At 42.2% G+C, this 24,376-nt stretch overlaps 2 protein-coding genes across 7 annotated transcripts in view; both read left to right on the forward strand.

Annotated features, from left to right (window-relative positions):
• The window catches only part of PTPN22 (protein tyrosine phosphatase non-receptor type 22), a 36,218-nt gene extending 29,541 nt beyond the window's left edge, over window positions 1-6,677 (forward strand). For 2 of the 6 annotated variants that reach the window (XM_081010206.1, XM_081010208.1), the window contains 6 exons: window positions 542-569; window positions 1,021-1,101; window positions 1,876-2,075; window positions 2,845-2,875; window positions 4,363-4,440; window positions 5,340-6,677. In XM_081010206.1, coding sequence (XP_080866332.1) covers window positions 542-569; window positions 1,021-1,101; window positions 1,876-2,075; window positions 2,845-2,875; window positions 4,363-4,440; window positions 5,340-5,404 — 483 coding nt within the window. In that variant the 3' untranslated portion in view covers window positions 5,405-6,677. Of the gene's footprint in view, window positions 1-541; window positions 570-1,020; window positions 1,102-1,875; window positions 2,076-2,844; window positions 2,876-4,362; window positions 4,441-5,339 lie in introns of those variants that run through there. The other 4 variants (XM_081010207.1, XR_013987713.1, XM_081010210.1 and 1 more) reach the window with 4 other exon arrangements.
• Window positions 6,678-15,687: 9,010 nt separating this feature from the next.
• The window catches only part of RSBN1 (round spermatid basic protein 1), a 32,531-nt gene continuing 23,842 nt past the window's right edge, over window positions 15,688-24,376 (forward strand). Inside the window, exon 1 of the mRNA XM_081009859.1 lies at window positions 15,688-16,203. Within this exon, the coding sequence (XP_080865985.1) occupies window positions 15,747-16,203 (457 nt within the window). The 5' untranslated portion in view covers window positions 15,688-15,746. The remainder of the gene's footprint in view (window positions 16,204-24,376) is intronic.

Genomic DNA, 24,376 nt, shown 5'->3' on the forward strand with positions numbered 1-24,376 from the left:
TGCTAAATTTGCTTCAAGCTGTTATTCTTATTTGTTCAGTTCAGTACAACAGTTTTTCAGGAGTGGGAAGTAAAGAACACTTTCTGAACCTGAAGGCAGAAAAAAGACAGAAAGGAAGGGCATACTGATATTAGTAGAAACAGGACCAGGGCATTCTGGTTCTTGCTAACACCACAGTTAAAAATCCCTTCAGCAATTTAATGGGGAGAACTTTTCTGAATAAAGACAAGTGGCTTGCTTGAGTGTCACTTTCAGTGGTCACATTTTAAAAATGAGCAGAATGCCCTTTTTTCTGATTTAGTTTTGAAAAATTGAAATAAGATTTTTGCAAATGCATGGTTCACAAACGGCATGTGGATCCACCTTCCACTACAATTGTACGCAGCATGTAATTCTTTAAGAACATTGAGTATGATGCTGTTTGGGGGCATTGTCAAACCTTTAGAGAGTTACAGCTGTCCATCACCTACTTACTGAAAGTTAAATGCAGTTATACAGAGTTGAGGGACGATAAAGTATTCTCCTTTTGTTTGTTTTTCAGAATGCAAAGCTGCAGAGACCCAGATCAGGTAAACATTCTCCTGACATTTCTATGAATTAGTCTGTGCTACTACTACACCTGCTTGCTTTGTAATGAAACGGGGGTATATCCTGTTCTAATCATGTTCCATCATTCTAGCAATGCCTTGCTTTTATTGTCAATGGAAAACTTCTGTTGTATAGATGGTACACTACCAAATCCTGTTCCTCATTGTCAGCTTGTTCTGTTAGCATTATTGCAAAATACTGAAGAGCCAGTGATATTAACACATGTTTTTAGAATTCTCCCTATGAATGTGGGAGCTTAAGGTGCATACATGTTCCCTTGGGATGGATTGTGCTTAACACTGATAGCAGATAGCAGAATTGAAGACATTGCAGACAGTGCTGGCCTGATGCTGGAGAGGCTCAGGGTTTTTTTTGAATGCAAGCTAATGAAAATGTTTTCTTTAAATTATTTTGTATTGCTTGTTATTACAGAGATTCCCCGGGATCGGTCTCCTTCCCCTCCCCCACTTCCTGAAAGAACTCCTGAGTCCTTTATTCTTGCAGATGAGGAATGTAAGTACAATAGCTGTGGTTGTCTTGTAGCAACATTATTGGGTGGTGGTTTTAGTTAATGCATTTTCATTTGAGGAGGTAGCAAATACAAAGTCAGGTTTGAGAAGGTCTGGGTGAAAAGTGCTGGAGGAGAATCTCGTTGTTGGCATCTGTCTGTCTCGGGAGACAATGGAGGAGTGTGCCTTTGGGGGTAAAGTCAAATCCTTAGAGCACCTGCTGTGGCTGTAGAGACTGATATGGGAGAGAAATGTTTTGTTGCAGCTGGGGCAGATGGAGGAAAATCACAGCAACAAGAAAGCAAGATAACAATGAGTCTCCATATAATCACATTCAGAACCCACCTTTTGCCACTAATTCCTATTAATACATACTTGTGGCATACTGAGAAACAATAGCAAATGTCTATAAATCAAGTGATGCGGCCAGAGAACCTCAGAAGGACAAAAAAAAATCTCCAATGTGGTTTAAAGTCTAGTATTAATTATACATTTAATTATACTGAAAGAATATATTGAAAGAATTGCCATATTTTGGGAGAAGAATTGGTTTATTTTCTTTTTCTTCTTAAATGATGCCTTCCATATATAGCAGGGATAGGGAACCTTTGACCCACCAGATGTTATTGGACTACAACTCCCATAATCCATGAACATTGGCCATGCTGACTGCTAGGGCTGTTGGGAGTTGGAGTCAAACAACATCTGGAGGTTTTCCCATGTATATGAAAGCGTCGATCCAGTTATTGTTTTGCTGAGTGTGTTTTTGTTTTCCTAGCTCAACCATCTGTTAAGAACAATGCTGTGAGTTTCGGAGAGTCTGTGATTAGATCAACAGACAAGTCATCAAAGGAAGCAAAATGCTTCAGGAGGAGTAAGGTAAAGGAGCATGGAGAATGCATAAGAAGTGGAGGGAGAGACAGCTGTAACATTTCTATTAGCAGAGAAGCAGGGCTTCCCCCATTCCATGCTAATTATGTAAGTTTCAGCTGTGCAGAAGTTCTTTATCTTTAAATAGAGAACTGTCTTCTGATAACGCTTCAGTGGAGGGCTGCCTTCTGTTAGGAAGGATACATGACTACCCAACTTTCGAGTTTTAGTCCACATTATGCTGCCTAAAAACACAACGTAACAATTGTTAGGTGTCTCTCTCCCCCACTGACTCCATCCATAATATGGAGGAGAAATAAGTTTTTAACTGATAAAAACTCTGGTAAAAACCAGAGCTTGGAACATTTCTCATTCACAACACTAGGGAGCGCTCTAAGCAAGAAAGAGAAGCAAATACAGTACATATGAAACCAGAAACTGCAGTTTTGCTACCTGTGCAGTTAAGCTGTAATAATCAAATATGTAAATCAACAGTGATTCACTCTTTTCAGAAGGAAATATACCCAAGGACCTTAATTTCAAATTAATGGCCCATTGTGATGCAACTCAAGGCTGGCTTTGTTTCACCTTTAAACGGTTACTAGAGCCTCAATGCAAAGAGAATTCCATTCTGCTGTCCCAGAAAGTGAATGGGCTGCTTGTGTTGATCTAGGGTGCTTCCACACAGCAATTTATTGTACACTCAGTGCTTCTCAAATGTCACCCTATATCCCCCCATCCAATTTGGGTAGAATATGGGACAGCCTTTTGACAGGTACTCATGCCAATTGCTCCCTGTAGTTTATTTTTCAAATAGATCTGTTCTTAATAAGCAGGGTTTTTGCAACACTGTAATTTTTCTGTGTTTCCCCCCCAGAGCTTGAAAATTTTACGAAATGTGAAGAACAGTAAGTCTTTTGAATTTATAGACTGTCTATATTTTGCATATTCACTGCGGCGGTGCTGTGTTGTAGTCTGAGCTGAGGAACCATAACCCTGAACAATTCTATTGGGAGATGAAGGCACTCAGTAGTTTTGCTGGATTAATAAAGACCTATCACGCAGCTCCACTGTTTTTCACTGTGCATCTCAGAGGGTTTCAGAACCAGGAATTAATTAAAGATCTACATTTATCTGCAGAGGTCTCATTGTGAATACTAAACAGAGAAGGCAATTTCTAAAATGTGAAATCTTTCTACACCTTTGTTTATACTGCTTGCCAAGCCTCTCCCACATCTTTTCAGTATCTCTTCTGTATAAGAGGCGGGTGAACTACGCATTATGATCACTGTGGGTCAACAAGATCCTAATGCTATTATTCCCATGAAGCAACATTCATTATGTGAACTGGGGCATTATTTCATTCCACACACGATAGATGACAGGCCTTTTAGATTAGACCTACTTGGGATGGTACCTCTAGCACAAAACATTAATTTTTTAAAATGCTGATTTATAAAGCTTTGCTCCATGCACCTGTTGATGCAGGTTCCTGCCTTCAAAAGTTTTCCAGGAAATCTTGATAAATCTTTACGGTGCTCTTTCTGTGTGTCCTTCTTTGGATTAACAAAAGCAGGAAATATTGCTGCCAACGTTGCTGATTTGGTAGCACGGCACCGTCTAATATGTGCGTTGTAACAAAATCCAGGCAATATCAGCAGCTAGTGGTCACATTGTGGGTGGGATATTTTTAATGTATTTCTTGTTCCTCTTGTCTTTAATGTATCTATGTAGGGTTTATTGCCTCTTCGTTTGGTTGTAAGTCACTTTGGGTTGCCCTGGGCAAGATAAAGCAACTGACAAATTTAATAAAGAAATTTTATATAGAGTGATATAGTGATACACAATATATGCTGTATTGTTTTCTTGTTTTTGCAATAAAAACAAAATTTATTTTAAAAATCTGAGGGGGGCGGGAGTGTTTAAGAGAGTGTTTAAATGACCCAATAATATGGCCATAGGTCTTTGTCACTTAATAAGCAGTCCTCCCCCTCCTGCAGAACAGTGCTTGTGGGGAAGACCCATACGATTTATCCCTATTGTTGGGTCATGTGAACCACTTAGCAGATGCACAGGAACTTGCTGACAGATCAGTAGTTCCTATGTGACTAGAAAAACATCTCAGGAGCAGAGCAACCAATAGACAATGCAGAATACAGTGGTCTTCAAAATTCTGTGTTATTGTTATTCACACTTGTGCCCAGCCTGAGTACCACAGCCTCCCCAGCAGGAATCATGTTTCAAGAAGCCTGTGATGTTTACATGGGCCATCAGCTCAATCCTAACAATGTCTACTGAGACATAAGTCTTATTGCACTCAACATGACTTGCTCCAAAATAAGTAGGGTTAGAATTGCAGCCTGTCGGTTCCTAAGATCTTCCATTCTACTTCTAGGTATTTGTGGTTCACCTTCAGTTTTAAAAGTTCCAGAGGCTGATCAATCAAATCACTCCAGCTCTGTTTTGAGGTTTGGTATGTTGTTGTTGTTGTTTTTAAAAATGTGATGCTTCCTTATTTGACTAACCATGAAAAAAATTAAAGGTAGTGTAGTTGTTGTTTTGCCACTGACTATGGTTATTGTTACACATTGTTTTAGTTTATAGGTATTAGAGGAATGCACTCTGTAGTCTTGGGTCTGATGAAACAGTCAACTTGGAATAATAGAATTGTAGAGCTGGATGAGACCATGAGAGTCATCTTGTCCAACCCCTGCAATGCAGGAATCTTTCACCCAATGTAGGGCTCAAACCTACAACCCTGAGATGATGAGTCTTGTCCTCTACCGACTGAGCTATCCCAGCACCATGTTTGATGGCAACATATTGTGAAACTAAAGTATTACAGTAGTATTTAAAATACTTACTTCTGGGGTTGTTGCACTCTCTTCCCCAAGCCCACTCCCAGAATAAATAATTTAAGCAATGTGGTATACAGTATGAATGCCAATATATCAGACTCACTTGTCATTAGCTGAATCAGACAGCTGGCCTCTTTTATTATTCTTGTGTGAGAATCACATGCTAATCTCTTAGAACCATAGAACTGAAGAGTTGAATGGAACCGCAAGGGTCCTCTAGCCAAGGGGTCAGCAAACTTTTTCAGCAGGGGGCCGGTCCACTGTCCCTCAGACCTTGTGGGGGGCCGGACTATATTTTTTTTGGGGGGGGATGAACTAATTCCTATGCCCCACAAATAACCCAGAGATGTGTTTTAAATAAAAGGACACCTTCTACTCATGTAAAAACACACTGATTCCTGGACTGTCCGCGGGCCAGATTTAGAAGGCAATTGGGCCGGATCCAGCCCCTGGGCCTTAGGTTGCCTACCCATGCTCTACCATATGTAACATTTTCTTGGTTTTGTTTTTCTAGGCTTTGCAAACCGGTTTTCAAAACCCAAGGGACCAAGAGATCCACCACCAAGTTGGAACATTTAGTAGAACTTTGCTGATGCCCTTTGTCTCTGCAGGAGCCTTGCCTTCTTCTGTCATCAGTTCAGCAATTGGAGTCTGCGGCAAGACCATCATTTGGAACAAAATGGCTTTTGTTGTCGTGCTACTAGAAAGATAGTATGTGTGACCACTATAGACGAAATATAATACTGAACTGTGAAAGTCCCTGGTTTCTGTTCACATTTCCAATGAAGTACTATTTGTCGAAACAACACACTGCCAAACAAAGAGAAGTGCTGGGGCTCACACCTTTCCTGAAGCCACAGCATCTTTCCTGGGGGGTGTGGGGGGTGTCCTGCATTCCAGGAGGCATTAGCGAAGAAGTGGCTCAGCAGGGGGAAATGCTGAAGATGAGAGGCACTGTTATTTATTAGTAATTATTGTGTTCCAAGAATTGAGTGATATTCAGTTGTGGCTTTTTCAAGCTCAGACCTTTCTTTTGAAATATATCAGAAGTTGGTAGGGAATTTCTCTGTTGTATTCTCACGCAGAGGACATTTATTTGCATGAATGTAATGGACACAAAAGCAATAGTTGTATCCTGTGATTTCCAGTATGTAACTGAAGTAGGAGGTCAGCCATCCACAGGTGCCCTGTCTCTAAAAAAATCAACAAGTAAGCAAGCAGTTTTGGCTGCCTACATTTAAAATAAAGCCAATCATCCTTCAAGCAGCCATTGGGGTGTCTCCAGACCAACTGCTTGGTTTTGATCCTGAGTCTTGCTGAAATTTTAAGGAATAATTCCTGACCATTTTAATACTTTGGCATGTGGCGCCTCAACACCTGTGACAAGATTTTCTCCAGCTGGGATCTGTTTCCCCAAACGTTCAAAATCAGGAGTTTTTTATTTGCCCTTTCACTCCTATCTTTTGCAATCAGAACTTGAAATTCTCTCACACAAGTTTGTGGGCTAGAATTCTGGGATTGCAAAGGTTTTATACTTTGCACTGAAGCAGCATTCTCCATGCTCAAATGTTCAAAATACTGGTGTATAAACACATAAGGTGCATCATGCAAGGGGCACCTACAGGATAAGGTATTTGCATTGTGGAAACACTCCCAGATGGCTGGAGCAAGTGAGATGTGGTACACTCTAGAGAAGAGAGCAAAGATGGGGGGTGGGGGATCAGGCACAACTGACAGACTTTATTTCTGTAAAAATGACTTGATAAACCAAACTTAAAAAACCCTAAAGCATTTAATGGAATGTTTATATGGGAGTTGCAATATAATAAAATAAAATGTTTTATTTATTTAGTATGCTGGTTACTGCTTCTGCAGATTGCATTTCTACAAAATTCAATAGTGGTGCATATTTCAGATTTATCTCAAAAGTGTAGAGCACTACAATTGGCACTGTCAAAAAGAAGTTACTTAACTTTTAATGACATACTTATTGAGTTGCCAACAGCTACATTCCGAGTACTAATATTCAGAACTCTGATAGATAAGGGACTGGCTTCCACTTAAAAGCAAAAATTTAAGTCAGCCATGTAGGTCAAGGACTCATTTGAATTACAAACACAAATGAATCAGAGAATGCAAATTGGGTTGCGTGTATGAAAATCTTAAGGCAGGTTATTCAATTTTTGATATATTTGCATGGCTCTTTTACCGTGGGATTCATTGTGTGTCTAATACAAAGAGTGCTCCTCTCACTGTCAGGTTAGCATCTGTTCTAGTTGCATCTAGTTGCTGCCTTGGAGATGAGGAAAGGGACATATTCAACCTCCATGGATCTCCCTGACAAATGCATGGATGGACTCCAACTGCGTACTGTACAATAATGTCTATATCTTATTTGTGCTAGTGGAATCTATTTTGCTGCAGGGGTGTGAATTATTTCATTTTCTATTTAAAAGCATTTATAGAGCGCTTAATATTTTAAAAAATATCTAAGAGGTGTACAACATAAAAACAATAAACAATAATGCTATGACGGCTTTTGGGGGGGTAGGCTAAATGTCTGCCCCCCCCCCCGCTTCTAATTCTTGGAATACCCAGGCTAGCACCCTGGTGAGGTGATAGCCTGGGTGATGGGTCATTAAAGGGAACAGCAATAATGGGGGGCCCTCCTCAGGGTGGGGGAGCATCCCCCAATTCACAGATAGTTAGAAAGACAAAACCAGAGTTCAGAGCAGAGAGTTGGAGGGATGCAAGCAAAGCAGCAAGCTGGGAAGTGAGAGGGACAGAACAGTGCTTGATTTCTGTTTGAATCTAAGGCTGCGGCTATGGGGGAAGCAATTCCCTCTTGGGGTGTTAATGCTGTGAACCCCACCATCAGAGACTCAGGTTGTATATATATGTAAATAATCCATATATCCTAAAGACAGCACAGTCTCCGCTGTGCCTCATTCCAAGGAAACACAAACCTTGGGTAAGCACCTGGAACCTCTGGAATCTCGCACTGCTCAGACGGGTGGCATGTGACAAGATGATTAAAACAAAATCAATTAAAAAAATAAATAGAAACTGTCAAGAATGAATACATTGTGGGCTTTGAACTTGCTTTTTCACTCCTGTTGCAAATATCTTAGAACTAGAACTTGAAATGCTGCCTTGTTCACATATAATACAGAGGTTTTTTTCATAAAGAAGAAGAGGAGTTTGGATTTGATATCCCGCCTTTCACTCCCTTTAAGGAGTCTCAAAGCGGCTAACATTCTCCTTTCCCTTCCTCCCCCACAACAAACACTCTGTGAGGTGAGTGGGGCTGAGAGACTTCAGAGAAGTGTGACTAACCCAAGGTCACCTAGCAGCTGCATGGAGGAGTGGGGAAGCGAACCCGGTTCACCAGATTACGAGTCTACCGCTCTTAACCACTACACCACACTGGGTCTCATAATGAGGCTGCTTGGGAGAGGGGCACTGAACATCCCCTGCTTCTATGCCAGGGGCCGGCAACCTGCGGCCCATGGGCCACAAGCAGCCCACAGGGTCGTTTAAACGGCCCCCGAGCCGCCCCCGAACCAAGCCGCCTACTCAGCGAGTCCCTGCACGCTGCACTAAACTGGCACAGCACGGAGCGGGGACTCGCTTCTGCAGCATCGGAAATTGCGCCTGGACAGACAGAGACACTGGAAATCGCATCTGCACATGCACAGCTGTGGGAGTGAACTGGCTCAGGCGAGGTAAACCTTGCTGACCCCTGTTCTATGCCTTACTTCCTCATAGTCAGTTGTTCCAGCCACTTTTCTTTGTTCATGGCTCACTCCTGGTAATACAAGAAGAAAAGTAACTATGGGGAGGGAAGGTGAAGAGAGGAGAGGATCAGCACCTCTCTCCTGTGTGCTATTTCTCTTGTAAAAGTAAGACATACCATTGGCTTTGTATGTAATTGGGGTGGACATGTGAATAATGGCCTGGGCACATATCCACACTATGCATTCAAAACACACTTACCACTTTTGCAGTCATGGAGAATCTTGGGAACTGTGGTTTGTTAGGGGTGCTGGAAATTGTAGGTCTGTGGGAATCAGTACCCTTCTCAGGATGTTGATGTGGTCGTGACCTGTTGGTTTTAAGAGATGTAAAAAAGGATGTATACAAGTTCGATATAGGACAACAAATTTTATGGGAGCTGCTGCATTTAAAGAGGGAGAAAAATGGAATTACACATGGGTCTTCCTAAAGCTAAAAAAATTGAATCTACAAATGGAGTGAGGCAAAATATTCCTGCCTGCCATATCTGCACCTCCATGCAACAATAGAACTTCATTAATTCTCAGATCTACAAGGACGTTCTTGTGTCGTGTCTCCTCTGCCAGTGTAGAATGAGTGAAAAGAAGAACTGGCCTTACACTGGATAAGCCAGCTGTGTTTCCTCTTCTTCAGACAGCAACTAGAGTGCAGCACACAGCAAGACTGTTGCTGGGCAATCTGTTTCTAGATGGACTGGGCTGCTTACTTCCTCTCTTTCAGTCAGCCTCTTCCTGATTTTGGAAAAGCAATAGAAAATCCTGTGGCAATCAAGGTGTAATTTATGCTTCATCTATTTCAGAATAATCTTTTAATTAGGCGAATGCTAATAGGAACCATTGTAGCCAAACATTCGAACAACAGAGCACTTGCCAACTGTTTTAGTACTCTGTGTGCAAATCTCGATTTTCCTAATTACTCAGTTCACAGATGTGTTGAATTTCTAATTTTGCCATGAAGGATTTAATTAAAAATAAACATGCTTAGCTCAGATCTTTTTTAAAAAAGAAAGAAACCTGGAGTTAAGTGCAGATTTGGGAGTAATCAAACCTATTTTCTTTCCTTCTTTTTGTGGCTGTGTGAGATTGTACCAGTTTGTATTCTTTTAAGTATGTTTTCAGCTAAACAGATTAAGAAGAAAATGTGCTGTTTCCTGTGGGTGTCCAGTACGTTCTATTGGTTCAGTATATTCCTCATTGACTAGAGGCATAAAAAGGTCTGCTGGATCAGGCCAGGGGCTCAACAGGTCCAGCACTCAGACATAGGGATGGAAGGATTCCAGTTTCGGTTCCCTCAGTTTCTCTCCAGTCTTAAATTCAGTTCTCCACATTTTGCATCATTTTGAGGTTTTAAGAAACCCTCATGAAAATTCACCAGCATTTTAGTGCAAATTTCTCTAAGTAATTCCAATGCTGTAAGGAGAAAAATATTTCTCCACCTCCTTTCTCCATGCATAATTTTAAACATTTCTATCATTTCTATTTGCTCTTTCCTCTAAACTAAAAAGGCCCAAGCACCATAAGCTTTCTTCAGAGGAGAGTTGCTTCATCACATCATTTGGATTGCCTTTGTCTGAACTTTTCCCAATCCTACAATATGGGAGGAGCTTATCAGAGCTTGCAGGGCAGCAGTTGAAGAAGGAGCAAAAAGGGTTTTCTTGTGTGTGTGTTTCTTTGTGGCTGATTAGCTGCTCTCCCTGTGCAAAGGTCAGAGGGGGCAGGGTTTCTGTTGAGGCAGGTGATTAGCTGTGGGAGGAGCTTATCAGAGCTTGCAGGGCAACTTTTAGATTTAGGGGAGCTAGTCTCAAATGTTTGTTGGGGGAGACCTAGGTTTTTTTGGGGGGGAGTTATTTGTCCTGTCTTCATGCTTTTTATGATGGAGGACCGCTGTAGCCACCCCCAACGACACGTTCTCAAGATGGAGGGGGAGGGAACAGCTGCAGTCGCCTGCGGTTCCTGCGCAATGTTTGCCATCTTGCCAAAGGTTGCAGGCAGCTTTACCTGCAGCAATTGCATGTTGATTGCCCTCTTAGAAGACAAAGTCCAGCAACTGGAGGAATGTGTAGCTACGCTCCAAAGAATTAGAGAGCTGGAACTCTTCTTGGAAGCAACAGAACACACCGTCTCCACCAAGGAGGAGACAGGGGACTCCCCTGAGAAGGAGGCTAGTTCACCAACACAGGAGCCAGATATATGGAGAAACGTGACTCAAAGAAGTAGGAGGCCCAGGGTTCGCTCTGATTGTTTAGAAATACACAATCACTTTGAGGTCCTCTCCCCTAGCATGGAAGACGAAGAGCAGACTCCATTTGAGGATCTCTCCCTCGTTACAGTCGATCAGGTATATGAAGACGAGCAGCAAAGTCAGTCCTCAGGGAATGTGCAGGCGACCTTGGAACGGACAGCTCACGGAAGAACCCCGACCAAACCTAAGAGGAGGCGTGTAGTGGTGATAGGGGATTCCCTACTGAGGGGAACAGAAGCAGTGATCTGTGGGCCTGACAAGATATCTCGGGAAGTGTGCTGTCTCCCTGGGGCTATGATCCAAGATGTAACTGAACAACTGCAAGGAATCATAAAAACCACTGACAAATACCCCCTCCTCTTGGTTCATGTGGGAACCAATGACACTGCAAGCAATAGCCTCCAGAAGATCAAAAGAGACTACGAGGCTCTGGGCAGGAAATTGAAGCAATTAAATGCACAAATTGTCATCTCATCTGTCCTCCCAGTTGAACGACGTGGCCCTAGTAGATTAGTGAAATGGGACTAATTGTCATGGAAGCCATACTGGTTCTGGTTCAAAACTTGTTCTTCTATATCAGGTGTGGGGATCCTTTGGCCCTCCAGATGTTGCTGAACTACATCTCCCATCAGCCCCAGCAAGCATGGCCAATGGCAAGGGATTATGAGAGTTACATTTCAGCAACATCTGGCAGGCCAAAATTTCCCCACACCTGTTTTATCTGCTTGGTTATTTTATCTTTAACAATACTTTCCACCAGTTTTCTCAGAACAGACATAAAACTAACAAGATTCTTTTTTAAACATTAGTGTTACATTGGCCACTTTCAAGTGAGGTATGGAGACAGATCTTAGACACAAGTTACATAGTTTGGTTAGACTATTGCAATTTCACATTTGAATTCTTTAAAGACTCTTGGGTGGATGCCAACTGGACTGTGTGATTTGCTAAGTTTTCATTTTGTCAATAAGGACTAGAACGTCATCTCTCACTGCAAACACTGAAGCACTATGCTTCAGGTGAGCAGGGAGGTGGCAATTTGCACACCTATTTTATATGATGCAAATCTAAACTTGAAAGGGAGAGAGAGAATGCCAAAGCCAAGTAGCAACTTTATATCAGTTCCTTGTCTTTCAATGTGCATTTCCAGTTCAGACTACTTTTGTATTTTGTTTGGAAGGTGGGAAGATTTTAGAAGTGGCTGCTTGTCAGCCTGGGGCTGCCACAGTTTGCATATGTACATCAAATAGCAATTAGTGGGCTTGTTTGCTTTGAAGAGTTATCTCCTCTTAACACAAAAGTATTTGGGTTCATATTTGCAATATATGGAACACCTCAAACTAAATGCCTCTAAAAACCAATCCTTATGTAAAATGCAGTATGCCTAGCAACTGTATTCCATGAATAGTGCAGTCCTAAAGATGTTTATTGAGAGGCAAGTCCCACTTTGTTGAAAGGTGCTTAATCCCAGTTAAGCATGCACCACAGCACACCCTAACCAACTGAGCCTAGGGTTGTCTCAGATTTGTCATTTGGAAAGTTTGTCTATTTGTCAACTACTCAAGTATTTGATACATTTGACATTCAAGATGCATGTCTTCAATATTTGATAGTTGACATGCTATAGTATTTGTTAAATTGTACTTTAATGTGGTTTGAATTGTTTTAATCCATGGGGTTAACTGCCTTTTATACTTAGTTTGGAAGGCAGGATAGACATATTTAAAACAAACATTATGGCAGTACTGATAGTAGATATATCACTGTGTCTCGTTGTAGTTTCTAAAACTTTCCACCTGCTGGGAACACCTTCTTAATCAGGCTGAATTCTCAACTCAAATAATTTTTGCTTTCTGGAGTTCACTTTTTCTCTCCACAAATTCTTGAAGTATATATTATATTGGGATGGTGAACCTTCAACCTGTGGTCCAAATGCACTTTGTGGAGGGCTCCCATACAGTTTGCAGTCTTGCTTCTCCTTTCTTTTCCTCCCCCCTCCCCTCCCAGCAAGTTCCTGGAGGGGAAGAACAGATAGCTCTATTCCTTCATTGGAGCCTGATGCATTTCTGTGAGAGCTGCTGAAAAAGGAAAGCCAGAGAGAGGAAGAGATTTGCTCTGAGCCGTGGTAAAGTGTGGCTACCAGTCCTGCTGATCAGCAGCACACAGCTCCTTCTTTCCCACTGCTCAGCTACTGCCTGCAGATCAACCCAGAAGGAAGCTTACCCGGGAGGAATGGTTTTAAACCCTTCTAGTTTTGATGTCAAATGGTTTTTGGATATGTGAATGCATACAAATGGGTCATCCTCACCTACTTTTGGCTCTGGTCTACTCACCATCACCATACACAGATGATTCCCCACCTATACTTTAGATCTAGGATTATTTGAGGAACTGTTCAACTGTTAAGTGCTTTTTCAAGAGATTTTGCTTTAAGTTATTTATGCAATTTATTTTGTGTATTACTACTACTACTACTACTACTACTGCTTTGGGTGAGACATGTTTTAAGTCAGATGTCACACTTCACTTTGTTTTCGATTATTTTGTTTTACAAGAAGAACCATGATATCTCATCAACTGGAGATGGGTGCAAGACATATATACTAAGAGGACAAAGGTTTGTTTTGAATTCTAGAACGGATCTAAGCTCACAGTCTGTTCCTAGTTACCCTAGGCTTCCCTCATTTTGGCTGTCCAATTTAATGTGTGTGTCATTTTGTTGTTGATATTATTAGAACGGTGAGTCTGAAATGCTGAGGCACTGCAAAACACTTGAAGATATACTAGTAGAATGGGCTCAATCTTCTGCTCACCCTTGCCTAGGGGCACCATTGGTCCTCACTACCACTCACTGTGATCTGAAAGTATGTCTCAGAACATACACAGCATCTTGGATGTGCCACAGCTCAGTACTTTGCATGAAGGAAGTCTCTGTTGAATCCCTGGCATCTCTAGGTAGGGATAGTAATATCCCTTGTCTGAAACCATGGAGAGCTACTGCCAGTCAGAGCAGACAATACTGTGGTAGATGGACCAGTGGTCTGACTGTGTATAAGGCAGCTTCCTATACTGTATTCTATTTTGTTTGGCTTAAGTAATGCAAATTTCTTATCCTGCATGATACTGAGAGAGTAATGTGTCTAAAAAGCATATATCCTATAAGCAGATGTACAGTTGAGATGAATTCTATCTGCCAGACTTTCATCCTTGTACATACTGTACTGTACTCAAGTTAACAACTTTGATCTTCTATAAAATACAAAACAACAGAGCTCCCTCTAGCAGTGATTAACTGAAATATTTGAGTGACCTAGTTTATCAGTCTGAATGCTGCTGCTGCTTCTTCATTAAGTAAGTATGAGCTGTCCAAGTTCAAATGCTTTTTGGAGTTCTCTGAAAAAGAGCTGAACTTTTTATGCTTTATGGTGGCAGAACAAATATCTGCCATGAGGGGATTGCTAGTTAGGCAAAATAATACACCTGAGCAGAGTATTGACAGCTTCAGGATGAAGGACCTAGATTGCAGCATTTGCAGAGATAACTAGGCCAGAACTTAAAATGTGCACCAAATGCACTATTTGTTGAAACACAGCTTCCTAAACATCTGTTACCAGACACCTATATGCAGTACTAATTGCGGAGGGAAAACATTTATCTTTGCATCAAAGAGCACTTTCGAAACTCACTGGACCAATTTATATTCTACAGGATCAGGAAGAAAAGGAAGTATGTTGGTAATTACAGACAACACAAATCCTGGTTCTTTGCAAGTGCAGCTAACAGCTTAACCTTTGTGTTTTACATGGCTCTTCCAAAGTTATACCTCTTGTCTATGAAGATGAGATTGTGAAGTTGGTTTCCTTTTCAAACTTTTTAAGATTATTTTCTCAGTTTCAACAGCAGGCCCATGAGCTTCTCTACACTGCTGCTACTTGGGCAAAGACATACCTCTTTTCCTGAGCAATTAACATGTGCAGGATTGGGGGGAGGTATGTTTGTGTGTGGCTGCTGACTTATTGGACAAATCAGTTTTCTTTTACTGACACAAAGATCCATTTGTCCCTATCAACACTATTACCATAAAGTATCATGACTAAACCTAAAATAAACAGTATGTAGTCTGTTGACTCCAAGGTAAAGTCCAACGAATTCAGTAGGATTTACTCCTTTCTAAATTTTGTGCATGCCGCTTAAGATCAGATAATTAAAATAGTCTAATGTACCTTTTATTTCCTCTAGTAATTTCACAACACTTTCAAGGGCAACTTTGCCATTGTGAACACTATAAAAATTAGTAATCAGATCTAGAATTCCGTGCTCCCGAAGCTGGCTTAAAAAACCGGTGACATAAACGTACAGAAAATAATAATGACCGCTAAAATGGACCCTGCTGAAATAGAAGTCCTCTCTCTTCTTACTAAAGTGCGGGTTAGCTGTTTACTTAACAATGATGAAATGCACTCTGTATGTGCTCAGAGACTTTATCGCCAAATGCTGTTTTTTTATTTCCCGGGATTCAAATTTGCAACTAAAAATAGGTTCCAAAATAACCCCTAAGGCACAGCAAAAAGCTGAACGACGACTGTCTTCCGTCCCTGGTGGCAGCAACGCCGCCTCCTCCTCTCAGAAGTAAACGAACAGTCCACGTGATTAGGCCGCACTGCGTGACTCTTCGCACGCTCCTCTCCCTCAAGAACTACCCGGAGCCCAAACGAAAACTTGCTTTCCCAGCAAGCTGTGCGCAGCCGAGCATGCGCTCAGTCCCCGAAAACTACAGCTCCCGACGTGCCCGCCCGGACCACAATTCCCAGGGGGTACCAGGCGGCGCCTGCGCGGTGGCAGCTGGCGCTCGGGCCATTTAAATGTGTGTGAGGGAGACGGTGAAATGGCTGCGCAGGTCGCTGCAGTGCGCGCCGTGTCCCGGGGCGCGGAAGAGACGCCTTCGCTCCCACTTGGCGACCGGCCGGGCAGACCCAGGGGAGGGGGGAGGAAGCGGAAAGGCCCGCCGGGGGAGCTCGGAGGGTGCAAGAGGGCCAAGCTGAGCCAGCAGCCGCTCGTGGTGGGGCCCGCTCAGGCGGAGCCGCCGCCGCCGCTGCCGCCGGCCGCCGTCCCCGGCCTGTCTGCGGCGCCCTCCGTAGCGTCCACGGCAGCGGGGCTTTTCACTTTCTCCCCCCTCAGCCTCCCCGCGCAGGCCCCGCGCTGCGAGCGGCGGCATCACCACCGGCACCGGCACCGCCCGGACAGCGCCGACTGCGAGCCCGGCCGCTCCTCCGGGGGGAAGCTGCACAAGGGGAGGCGGGGAAGCTCCGGCGACGGCGCCGTCGGGCGGCCCAGCAAGCGAGGTGAGCGGCGGTGGGGGGCGGGCGCCCGTCGGTCCCCCTGGGTCGAGTCTCCCTTCTGGGTCGGGGTCCTTGCCCGGCAGGTAGTCGCGCGCCCCACGCCCCTCGGTCTGTGGCGCCCCACGCCGGAGGCGAGCGACACCCCCCTGCTGCCTTTCAGCGCATCTGCCAGGTCCGGTTCCTGGAGGCCAGAGCGGGGGAAATGCATCTCTGTGCGTCGCTTGGCTATTAAATTCTGCATGCTGAAATTCGCGGCGGGATAGTGGGCCCAGTCAAAGGCAGAGGTCGCTGCATTTGGTTCTGGCGACGGAGGGTGCCCGTTCGAGCTGCCAGGTGGGGTGGCGGAGTTTGCTTCTTATATACCTGTTGGAGGACTTCACCTTCGTTTGTCAGTTGGCTAGCGACAGGCTGGCTTGCTAAGGCGCGCCTGACCCTGTCAGAGTTCCTTCTTGCCTTTTAAATGCTTGTACTTGTCATTCCTCAGCTGCATTTCTTCACTACGTATTTAAGTTAATCTCTTGCTTTCCTCCAGATGTTGCATAGTGATATGTTTAGTTAGTTGCCCGTTTTGTTAAAGGTTAAAGGGTGAGCTAAAGTTCATTCTCTCTTGACACTGTCTTATCTGTCTTATCTTTATGCTTGCTCCTGATTTCAATTATGCAGTAGGATAGTAGCAGTGGGATTGCTCTATGCTGTGTGCTTCTTGAAACCTCAGTCTTGTGGAAATAGAACTTAAACAAAGATAAAAGTGAACTTTTTAAAAAGAGCCAGTGTGGTGTAATGGTTAGAGTGTTGGACTATGATCTGGGAGACCAGGGTTTGAATCCCACTCAGCCATGAAGCTCACTGGGTGACCTTGGGCCCGATCATCATCTCTTAGCCTAAGCTACCTCACAGGGTTAGGAGGATGAAATGGGCGGATGAGAACCATGTACACCACATTGAGCTCTTTGGAAGAAAAGCTGGTATGTAAACACACACACACACACACACACACACATTTAAGAAACATGGTTCTTAAGAGGACTGAACACTCATTAACCCAAGAAGTCCAACAAGTACATATGTTGGTACAAAATGGCTGTTTTTGGACTAGTGTTAGTGGGGTAGGTGTCCAGAACATAATATTGCAATATTATTTTTACACTTACAAAAAGTTTTGATCTGAACATTTTGTTTTTGATTCATTGAACAGTTTTTTTTAGTTTTGCAACTTTTTTAAAAGTCAGTAGCTAAATTGTTTAATTAGGGATGCTGCATATTAAAGTCTGACATGCTTGTTGGGAGCATAAACATGTTATTGTGCAGACTTCTGAAACTTTCATGTGAGCATACCTGAGTCTTTTGGAATGCTTAAAGTGTATATATTTAATGTCTCTAACTCTTACAATATTTTTCCTTTTAAAAAAGAGATGAGTGGGTTTTTTAACTGCCCTGCTTCTAGATAGCTTGCCCTCTTTTAGACAGTTGGCTATTCTTCAGAAGTCTGTGGTACTAACAGTTGCATATCTAGTTTTGGAATTGCTTTAGTAGAAACTTTTGATCTCTTCAGTACATGTGATCTGCTTGTGACATGTTTGTGAGTATCTCTGAAAAATCCCTGCGTATCTAATAGAATAGTGGGGCCTAATGCTAGTAGTACAATTCTAGCGACTGAAGGTAGCCATGGTGCTGTATCACTTTAGGCAGAATTTGTTTAACACTCCTATACATGTTTACTCAGATGTATGATCCAGTTTTTCAGTAGGATTTACTTTTGTGCTTAGTATTGCAGTCTAAGGATAGCTACCAAATCTCAAACAGAAACTTGAGATTTCTAGTTTGGAATACAGTGTGGTAGTTAATAACCATATTATGACACTAATGACATATTGATAAATGAAACAATAGCAGACCTATTATTATAGGACACTATAGTAGTGTAGTGTAGTGTAGTGTAGTGTAGTGTAGTGTAGTGTAGTGTAGTGTAGTGTAATGTAATGATGACTTTTAACCTAGCCAGTTGTCAGCTATGCTGTGACATTTATTATAGACATGGAGACAAAAACCTTCTTTGTTCTTTTTCCTTGCTAATAAAGCAACACCATATTTAAGCATATAAGATTTGGATAAATGAACACATGAACAGTAAGTCTGTTAAATATCACGATGGCAGAAGATCCATCTCACTTGATGCCTATCAGTGCTGGTATCAAGAAAATTTATTGTAGGCCTGTTCTTCAGGAGAATATTTGAATGACCAAGATTCTTGGTATGTTAAGAACATATTATGAAGAGGATTTTGAAACTTGAAACACTTGTGTACAGTGAACAGTTAAAGAAAGTCAGTACTAATGTAAGGTAAGGCTCTTTCCATTTATTTTTCCTGTAGTGAACAGGATATAATCCACAAATTTTGCTTGCTGTATACTAGACTGAGAATATTTTAATTATTGCTCTCCTGTGATTTATTTAGTAGGACAAACCAATGTGGAATAACATCAGTAGTGAAATCCCACTTGTGGCTTGCAAGTAGTATTTGGGTAACTGTATAAGTGCACGATTAGACCTCTTAGTTTATGTGTCAAAAGTAGGGGGGGTGAAATTCATCACATTAGTTCATTAGAACACTGCTTAATGTGTTTAGAATTACCTTTCAGTGAAAAATTAGAATCCCTCATATTCACTGTGGTTAGAATGCACTTACTATGAAAAAGAAGCATTGTAATGCCTACTGAACTTAGTTGAAACTGTTATTCAGAGGACACTCTTCAGTGAAAAAGAGACAGAAGAGCCTAATATTTTGCTCTATTGATGTGTGTTACTTAGGCCTTTGGCTGAAGAAAAACACTTCCACTTCCTTGATGACAGAGTTATATAATAAGACCTTTTTATTTTTGTACCATCACTTTGAATGCTACACACAGTCTCGCCTTTGTTTGCTAAAGATTTTTAAAGCACAGGCTCTTTTCATGCAAAGGTAATTGAGCTGTAGTAGGGCTACCTTGTCCTAGTTCTGCATTTACTGATAATTATGGCTCATTCTATAATACATGGCAGCAAGCCCAAGTTGGGTGTCATGTACATTCAACAGTCCTGGCTCTTGTGTGTACCTGCATAACACACTACTTTTTATATAACCACTCAGAAACGCTTGTGGCCAATCGTAAGAATGACAAGAACTGGATTATACCAGAGGTGCAGATAGTTTCTCATCTGAGAAGGCTAAGAAGCAGCTGTTCCTGAGCGAACAGCAGATGAAGTAGCTGGGTGCCAGAAATAATAGTGATTTCATGGCAGTACATAAGCCTTCCAAACCAATAGCTATAGTTAAAGAACATGGAAAAAGTGCTGTCAACTTCACTAGTGCAATCTTCTGTTACCTCAAAGACCAGAATATCCCCTGATGCAGGGTTTTCAATATTTACATGCAGCCGCTGGGAGAGATCATCAGGAGGTTTGGGCTGGGTGTTCATCAGTATGCAGATGATACCCAGCTCTACCTCTCTTTTAAATCAGAACCAGTGAAGGCGGTGAAGGTCCTGTGTGAGTGTCTGGAGGCGGTTGGAGGATGGATGGCGGCTAACAGATTGAGGTTGAATCCTGACAAGACAGAAGTACTGTTTTTGGGGGACAGGAGGCGGGCAGGTGTGGAGGATTCCCTGGTCCTGAATGGGGTAACTGTGCCCCTGAAGGACCAGGTGCGCAGCCTGGGAGTCATTTTGGACTCACAGCTGTCCATGGAGGCACAGGTCAAATCTGTGTCCAGGGCAGCTATTTACCAGCTCCATCTGGTACGTAGGCTGAGACCCTATCTGCCTGCGGACTGTCTCGCCAGAGTGGTGCGTGCTCTGGTTATCTCCCGCTTGGACTACTGCAATGCACTCTACGTGGGGCTACCTTTGAAGGTGACTCGGAAACTACAACTAATCCAGAATGCGGCAGCTAGACTGGTGACTGGGGGCGGCCGCCGAGACCATATAACATCGGTCTTGAAAGACCTACATTGGCTCCCAGTACGTTTCCGAGCACAATTCAAAGTGTTGGTGCTGACCTTTAAAGCCCTAAACGGCCTCGGTCCAGTATACCTGAAGGAGCGTCTCCACCCCCATCGTTCTGCCCGGACGCTGAGGTCCAGCGCCGAGGGCCTTCTGGCGGTTCCCTCATTGCGAGAAGCAAAGCTACAGGGAACCAGGCAGAGGGCCTTCTCGGTAGTGGCGCCCGCCCTGTGGAACGCCCTCCCACGAGATGTCAAAGCAATAAACAACTACCTGACATTCAGAAGACATCTTAAGGCAGCCCTGTTCAGGGAAGTTTTTAACGTGTGATATTTTAGTGTATTTTTGGTTTCTATGGAAGCCGCCCAGAGTGGCTGGGGAGGCCCAGCCGGATGGGCGGGGTATAAATAATAAATTATTATTATTATTATTATTATTATTATTATTAGAAAGTACTAGTAGTTTAGTCTTCTCTAATTTGGTGGAAATATATAGTTGGGAACCTTTTTGAGAACAGAAAAACCAGGACACTTATGTTAAGAATCAAGATGAAAGATGAGTCTGTATAGAATCCTTTCTCAAAGAGTTTGGGGTGTGGGTGTGTACCATTTATTTGTGGAATTCTAAGGTGGTGGACCTTCTTGAGAGCAGAGGGAAGAAGAGTAGGCATGTATCAAAACTACCTTTGCTGTTACCTGATGCATTACTTGCAGATCACTTTTACACATAGTATGAGTCACCAGATGACCAATGAGCCACCAGATAAGGTTTCTACCATATAGTTGCCTAGTTCTGTATTACTAAAATGGCAGTATAATTTTAAATGCAGTAAAGTGGTGAACATATTCCTGCCACACATTCTTACATGTAGTAAAAGTTCAGTAATTTACTAAATGGAAAGGTTTTCCTACATGGTTGCTTGGATGCCTGTATTCATGCAACTTCATACAGTTTTCTGGAACTGGAAAAGCTTGGGCACTATGGAATTGGTGTCTCCATGGAAGCCTGTACCAAGATTATAGTAAGTTTGTAGTCAGTTACAGGCAGTAAAGCAGTAATTTATCAAGCACCCCTACACCTGGCTTTTTGTGATATGGGGAATAAATATATACTTATAAGATACATGCCAAATATGGCAAACTTTGGCTGTGTATGAAATAGCTGCCATGAAGTTTGTAAAGATCAATACACTAGTGGAGCTGTAGCTCTGTGGGTAGAACATATGCTTTGCATGCAAAAGGTTCCAGGTGCAAGCTCTGGCTTCTTCAAGGAGGGAATGTTCGCTGACTAAAAACTTAAGGAGCTGCTACTAGTCAGTGTAGACAATATGGAGAGCTGAATGGACCAATAGTTTGACTTTGTGTGAGGCAGATTCTAATGTCCCATAATCCTGTGACTTCAAATGCAATAGACTATGTTCTATGGGACTAGTGAAATCCTAGATGTCTGGATTTCCTAAAACAAGTAGTAACTCCTAGTAAGGTTGAAAAACGTTTCCAGTAATGTCAGAACAGTGTGTGAACACTTTTTGAAAATGTCAGTAGTAGAGGTCTAAGTTGAAACTGGTTTACATGTAATGCTAAACCATAATGTAGTGCTACATGAATGAGTGACCCTGAGTGAAGCATCAAGTTTATGCTCACCCTCCCCTCCTGCGAGACTAGGAAGACAATTTATGCTAAGTTTACTTTCAGTTTTAAATATTGGCATAGCATTATCTGCTAACATGGCTTACTACAAACAAATTGTTTGCCAGCTTCAAACCATGGACAGCACAGGAAGGGGTGGAGTGTGGGCTGAAAACTGTTCAGAAACACTTCATCCTTGTTCACATATTGCTAAACATGGTTTAGTGTTATGGTGAATCAGTCAATTGTTCAATAAAGTTCCATTTAGTTTTCTTTAAAGCAATACTTCATTAATAATACATGACATACGAGCAGCTAGGATGTTTAAAATGGGATTTCAGTTGTGTAAGGCATAAGGCATCCTACTTAGAAGCAAACTCATTTAAATAAATTGGACCAACTTTCAAGCAACCATGGGATTTCAGTTGTGTAAGGCATAAGGCGAGACACAGGTGGCGCTGTGGTCTAAACCACAGAGGCTAGGGCTTGCCGATCAGAAGGTAGGCAATTTGAATCCCCACGATGGGGTGAGCTCCCATTGTTTGGTCCCAGCTCCTGCTCACCTAGCAGTTTGAAAGCATGTCAAAGTGCAAGTAGATAAATAGGCACAGCTTCTGCGGGAAGGTAAATGGCATTTCCATGCACTGCTCTGGTTCGCTAGAAGCAGCTTAGTCATGCTGGCCATATGACCCAGAAGCTGTCTGCGGACAAATGCCGGCTCCCTTGGCCTATAGAGCGAGATGAGCGTGCAACCCCAGAGTCGTCCACGACTGGACCTAATGGTCAGGGGTACCTTTACCTTTAAGGCATAAGGCATATCAGAGTCCTCCATTCTGTGCTAGCATTGGGAGAGCCCCACCAGTGATATTTAATGTGAAGTTTTCCATTGCTGTACTTTCTATAGAAAGCTTTCAGTTGCTAAAAATTCAGTTTGATAAGATTAGTAATGTAAGATGGATATATTTTGACACTCTAAGAAGACTCAGGCCTTTGAAAACCTTAGTGTAATTTTAATTTGTATCCTGTGTATATCCACTGCCATGCTGTTGTAAATGTTTTGTTAAAAACATTTGTATTTTCATTGTATTTTTTTGTGTGAGCTGACCTTAGAGCATTTGAAGAAGGCTGGGGTAGAAAAGTAATAAATATATACAATGTCAGTCTGAGTAGTCTCAAAAGTGTAACTTTTTCAGGTGACTGTTTCTAGGATGCATGTATATAATTATGTCCACATTCAGATAACTCTTCAGATGTCCTATAATTAGCATGTTTTAATTTTTAGAAAAAAAGGAAGGCATTAAAAACAAATTACTATAGGTTGTATCTAGTACTAGTGCTAATCCTATTTGGAGCAGACGTATTGAAATTAATCGACATTCCTAACTTAGGCCCATTAATTTCAGTGGGTCTACTATGAGTAGATCTTAGTTGGATATAATAGCTCAGTTGGTAGAGCAAAAGATACTTAATTTCAGGGTTGTGGTTTGGGCAAAAAATTCCTGCATTGCAGGGGGTTATACTAGATGACTCTCATGGTCTCTTCCAATGCTACAATTCTATGATTTCTATTTCACCATTTTTCCCTCATAGAACTCAAAGTGGTATACATGGGTTTCCCATGTGGTCTTCTATCTAGACACTGATCAGACTCAGACATGTGTTGCTTCAGTATGGTAGTTGCCTCATGTGCAGTGCTAGAAATTCCTCAGGCACCAAGTGAGTTTTGTGACTGGTGTGGTGGTGTGGGTTCAGTTGTGACCATGTGGAGATCTTTGGATGCCAGGTTGGCAACTGACATCTCCATTTGGCTTCACCCTCCAGCTTTCTTAAGCAGGTAAGCAGAAGGGCTTATTTATTGAATTTATATCTCATCTTTTTCTCCAAGGGGTACAAGGTTCACCCCCCCTCCTCAGTTAATCCCTACAATGACCCTGTCAGCTAAGTTAAGAGGCTGTGACTGGCCCAAGGTTACTCAGTGATCTTTATGACCAAGTGGAGATTTGAACCCTGATCTCCCAGGTCCAAGTCTCATGCTCTTACCACTACACCACACTGGCTTCCTAGAGTACTTCTGCTATGGGGCAGCTGCATAAATTAGGTAGGTAAATAATATGGAGAAAACAAAATGTAACTTACAGAATGATCTGAAATATTTTCCTTGAAGTTTGAATTTGTTTTATTCTGGATTGTTTTATTTGATTTTTTAATGTGTTGTAAACTGCTTTGAGATTTTTTCTTTAAAATATAAAGCAGAATAGAAATGAAATGCATAAAAATAATAAAAATATTCATCTCTCCCCCCATGGTGCCTAGACATTCCATTTTGTTGACTTTAACCAAGGTTTAAGGTGCCTTTTGATGCCTAGCTTATATACCTTGAGTTTCTAACACTGTCAGTGAGGCTATACATTTAATGGGGATAGGTGTGTTTATAGGTTGGAAAAGTGTTAGATGCTTGCTTAAACCTAAGGAACATAATACAGCCTTAGGTTTTTTTGTTTTTAAAATTGTTTTTGCATTTTACAACATTAACCATCTCTCCAACCAAACATGTGAGATAGTGGAATAATG

Source organism: Podarcis pityusensis (assembly GCF_964106645.2).
Source record: "Podarcis pityusensis genome assembly, chromosome: 6".
NCBI classification, from domain to species: Eukaryota; Metazoa; Chordata; class Lepidosauria; order Squamata; family Lacertidae; genus Podarcis; species Podarcis pityusensis.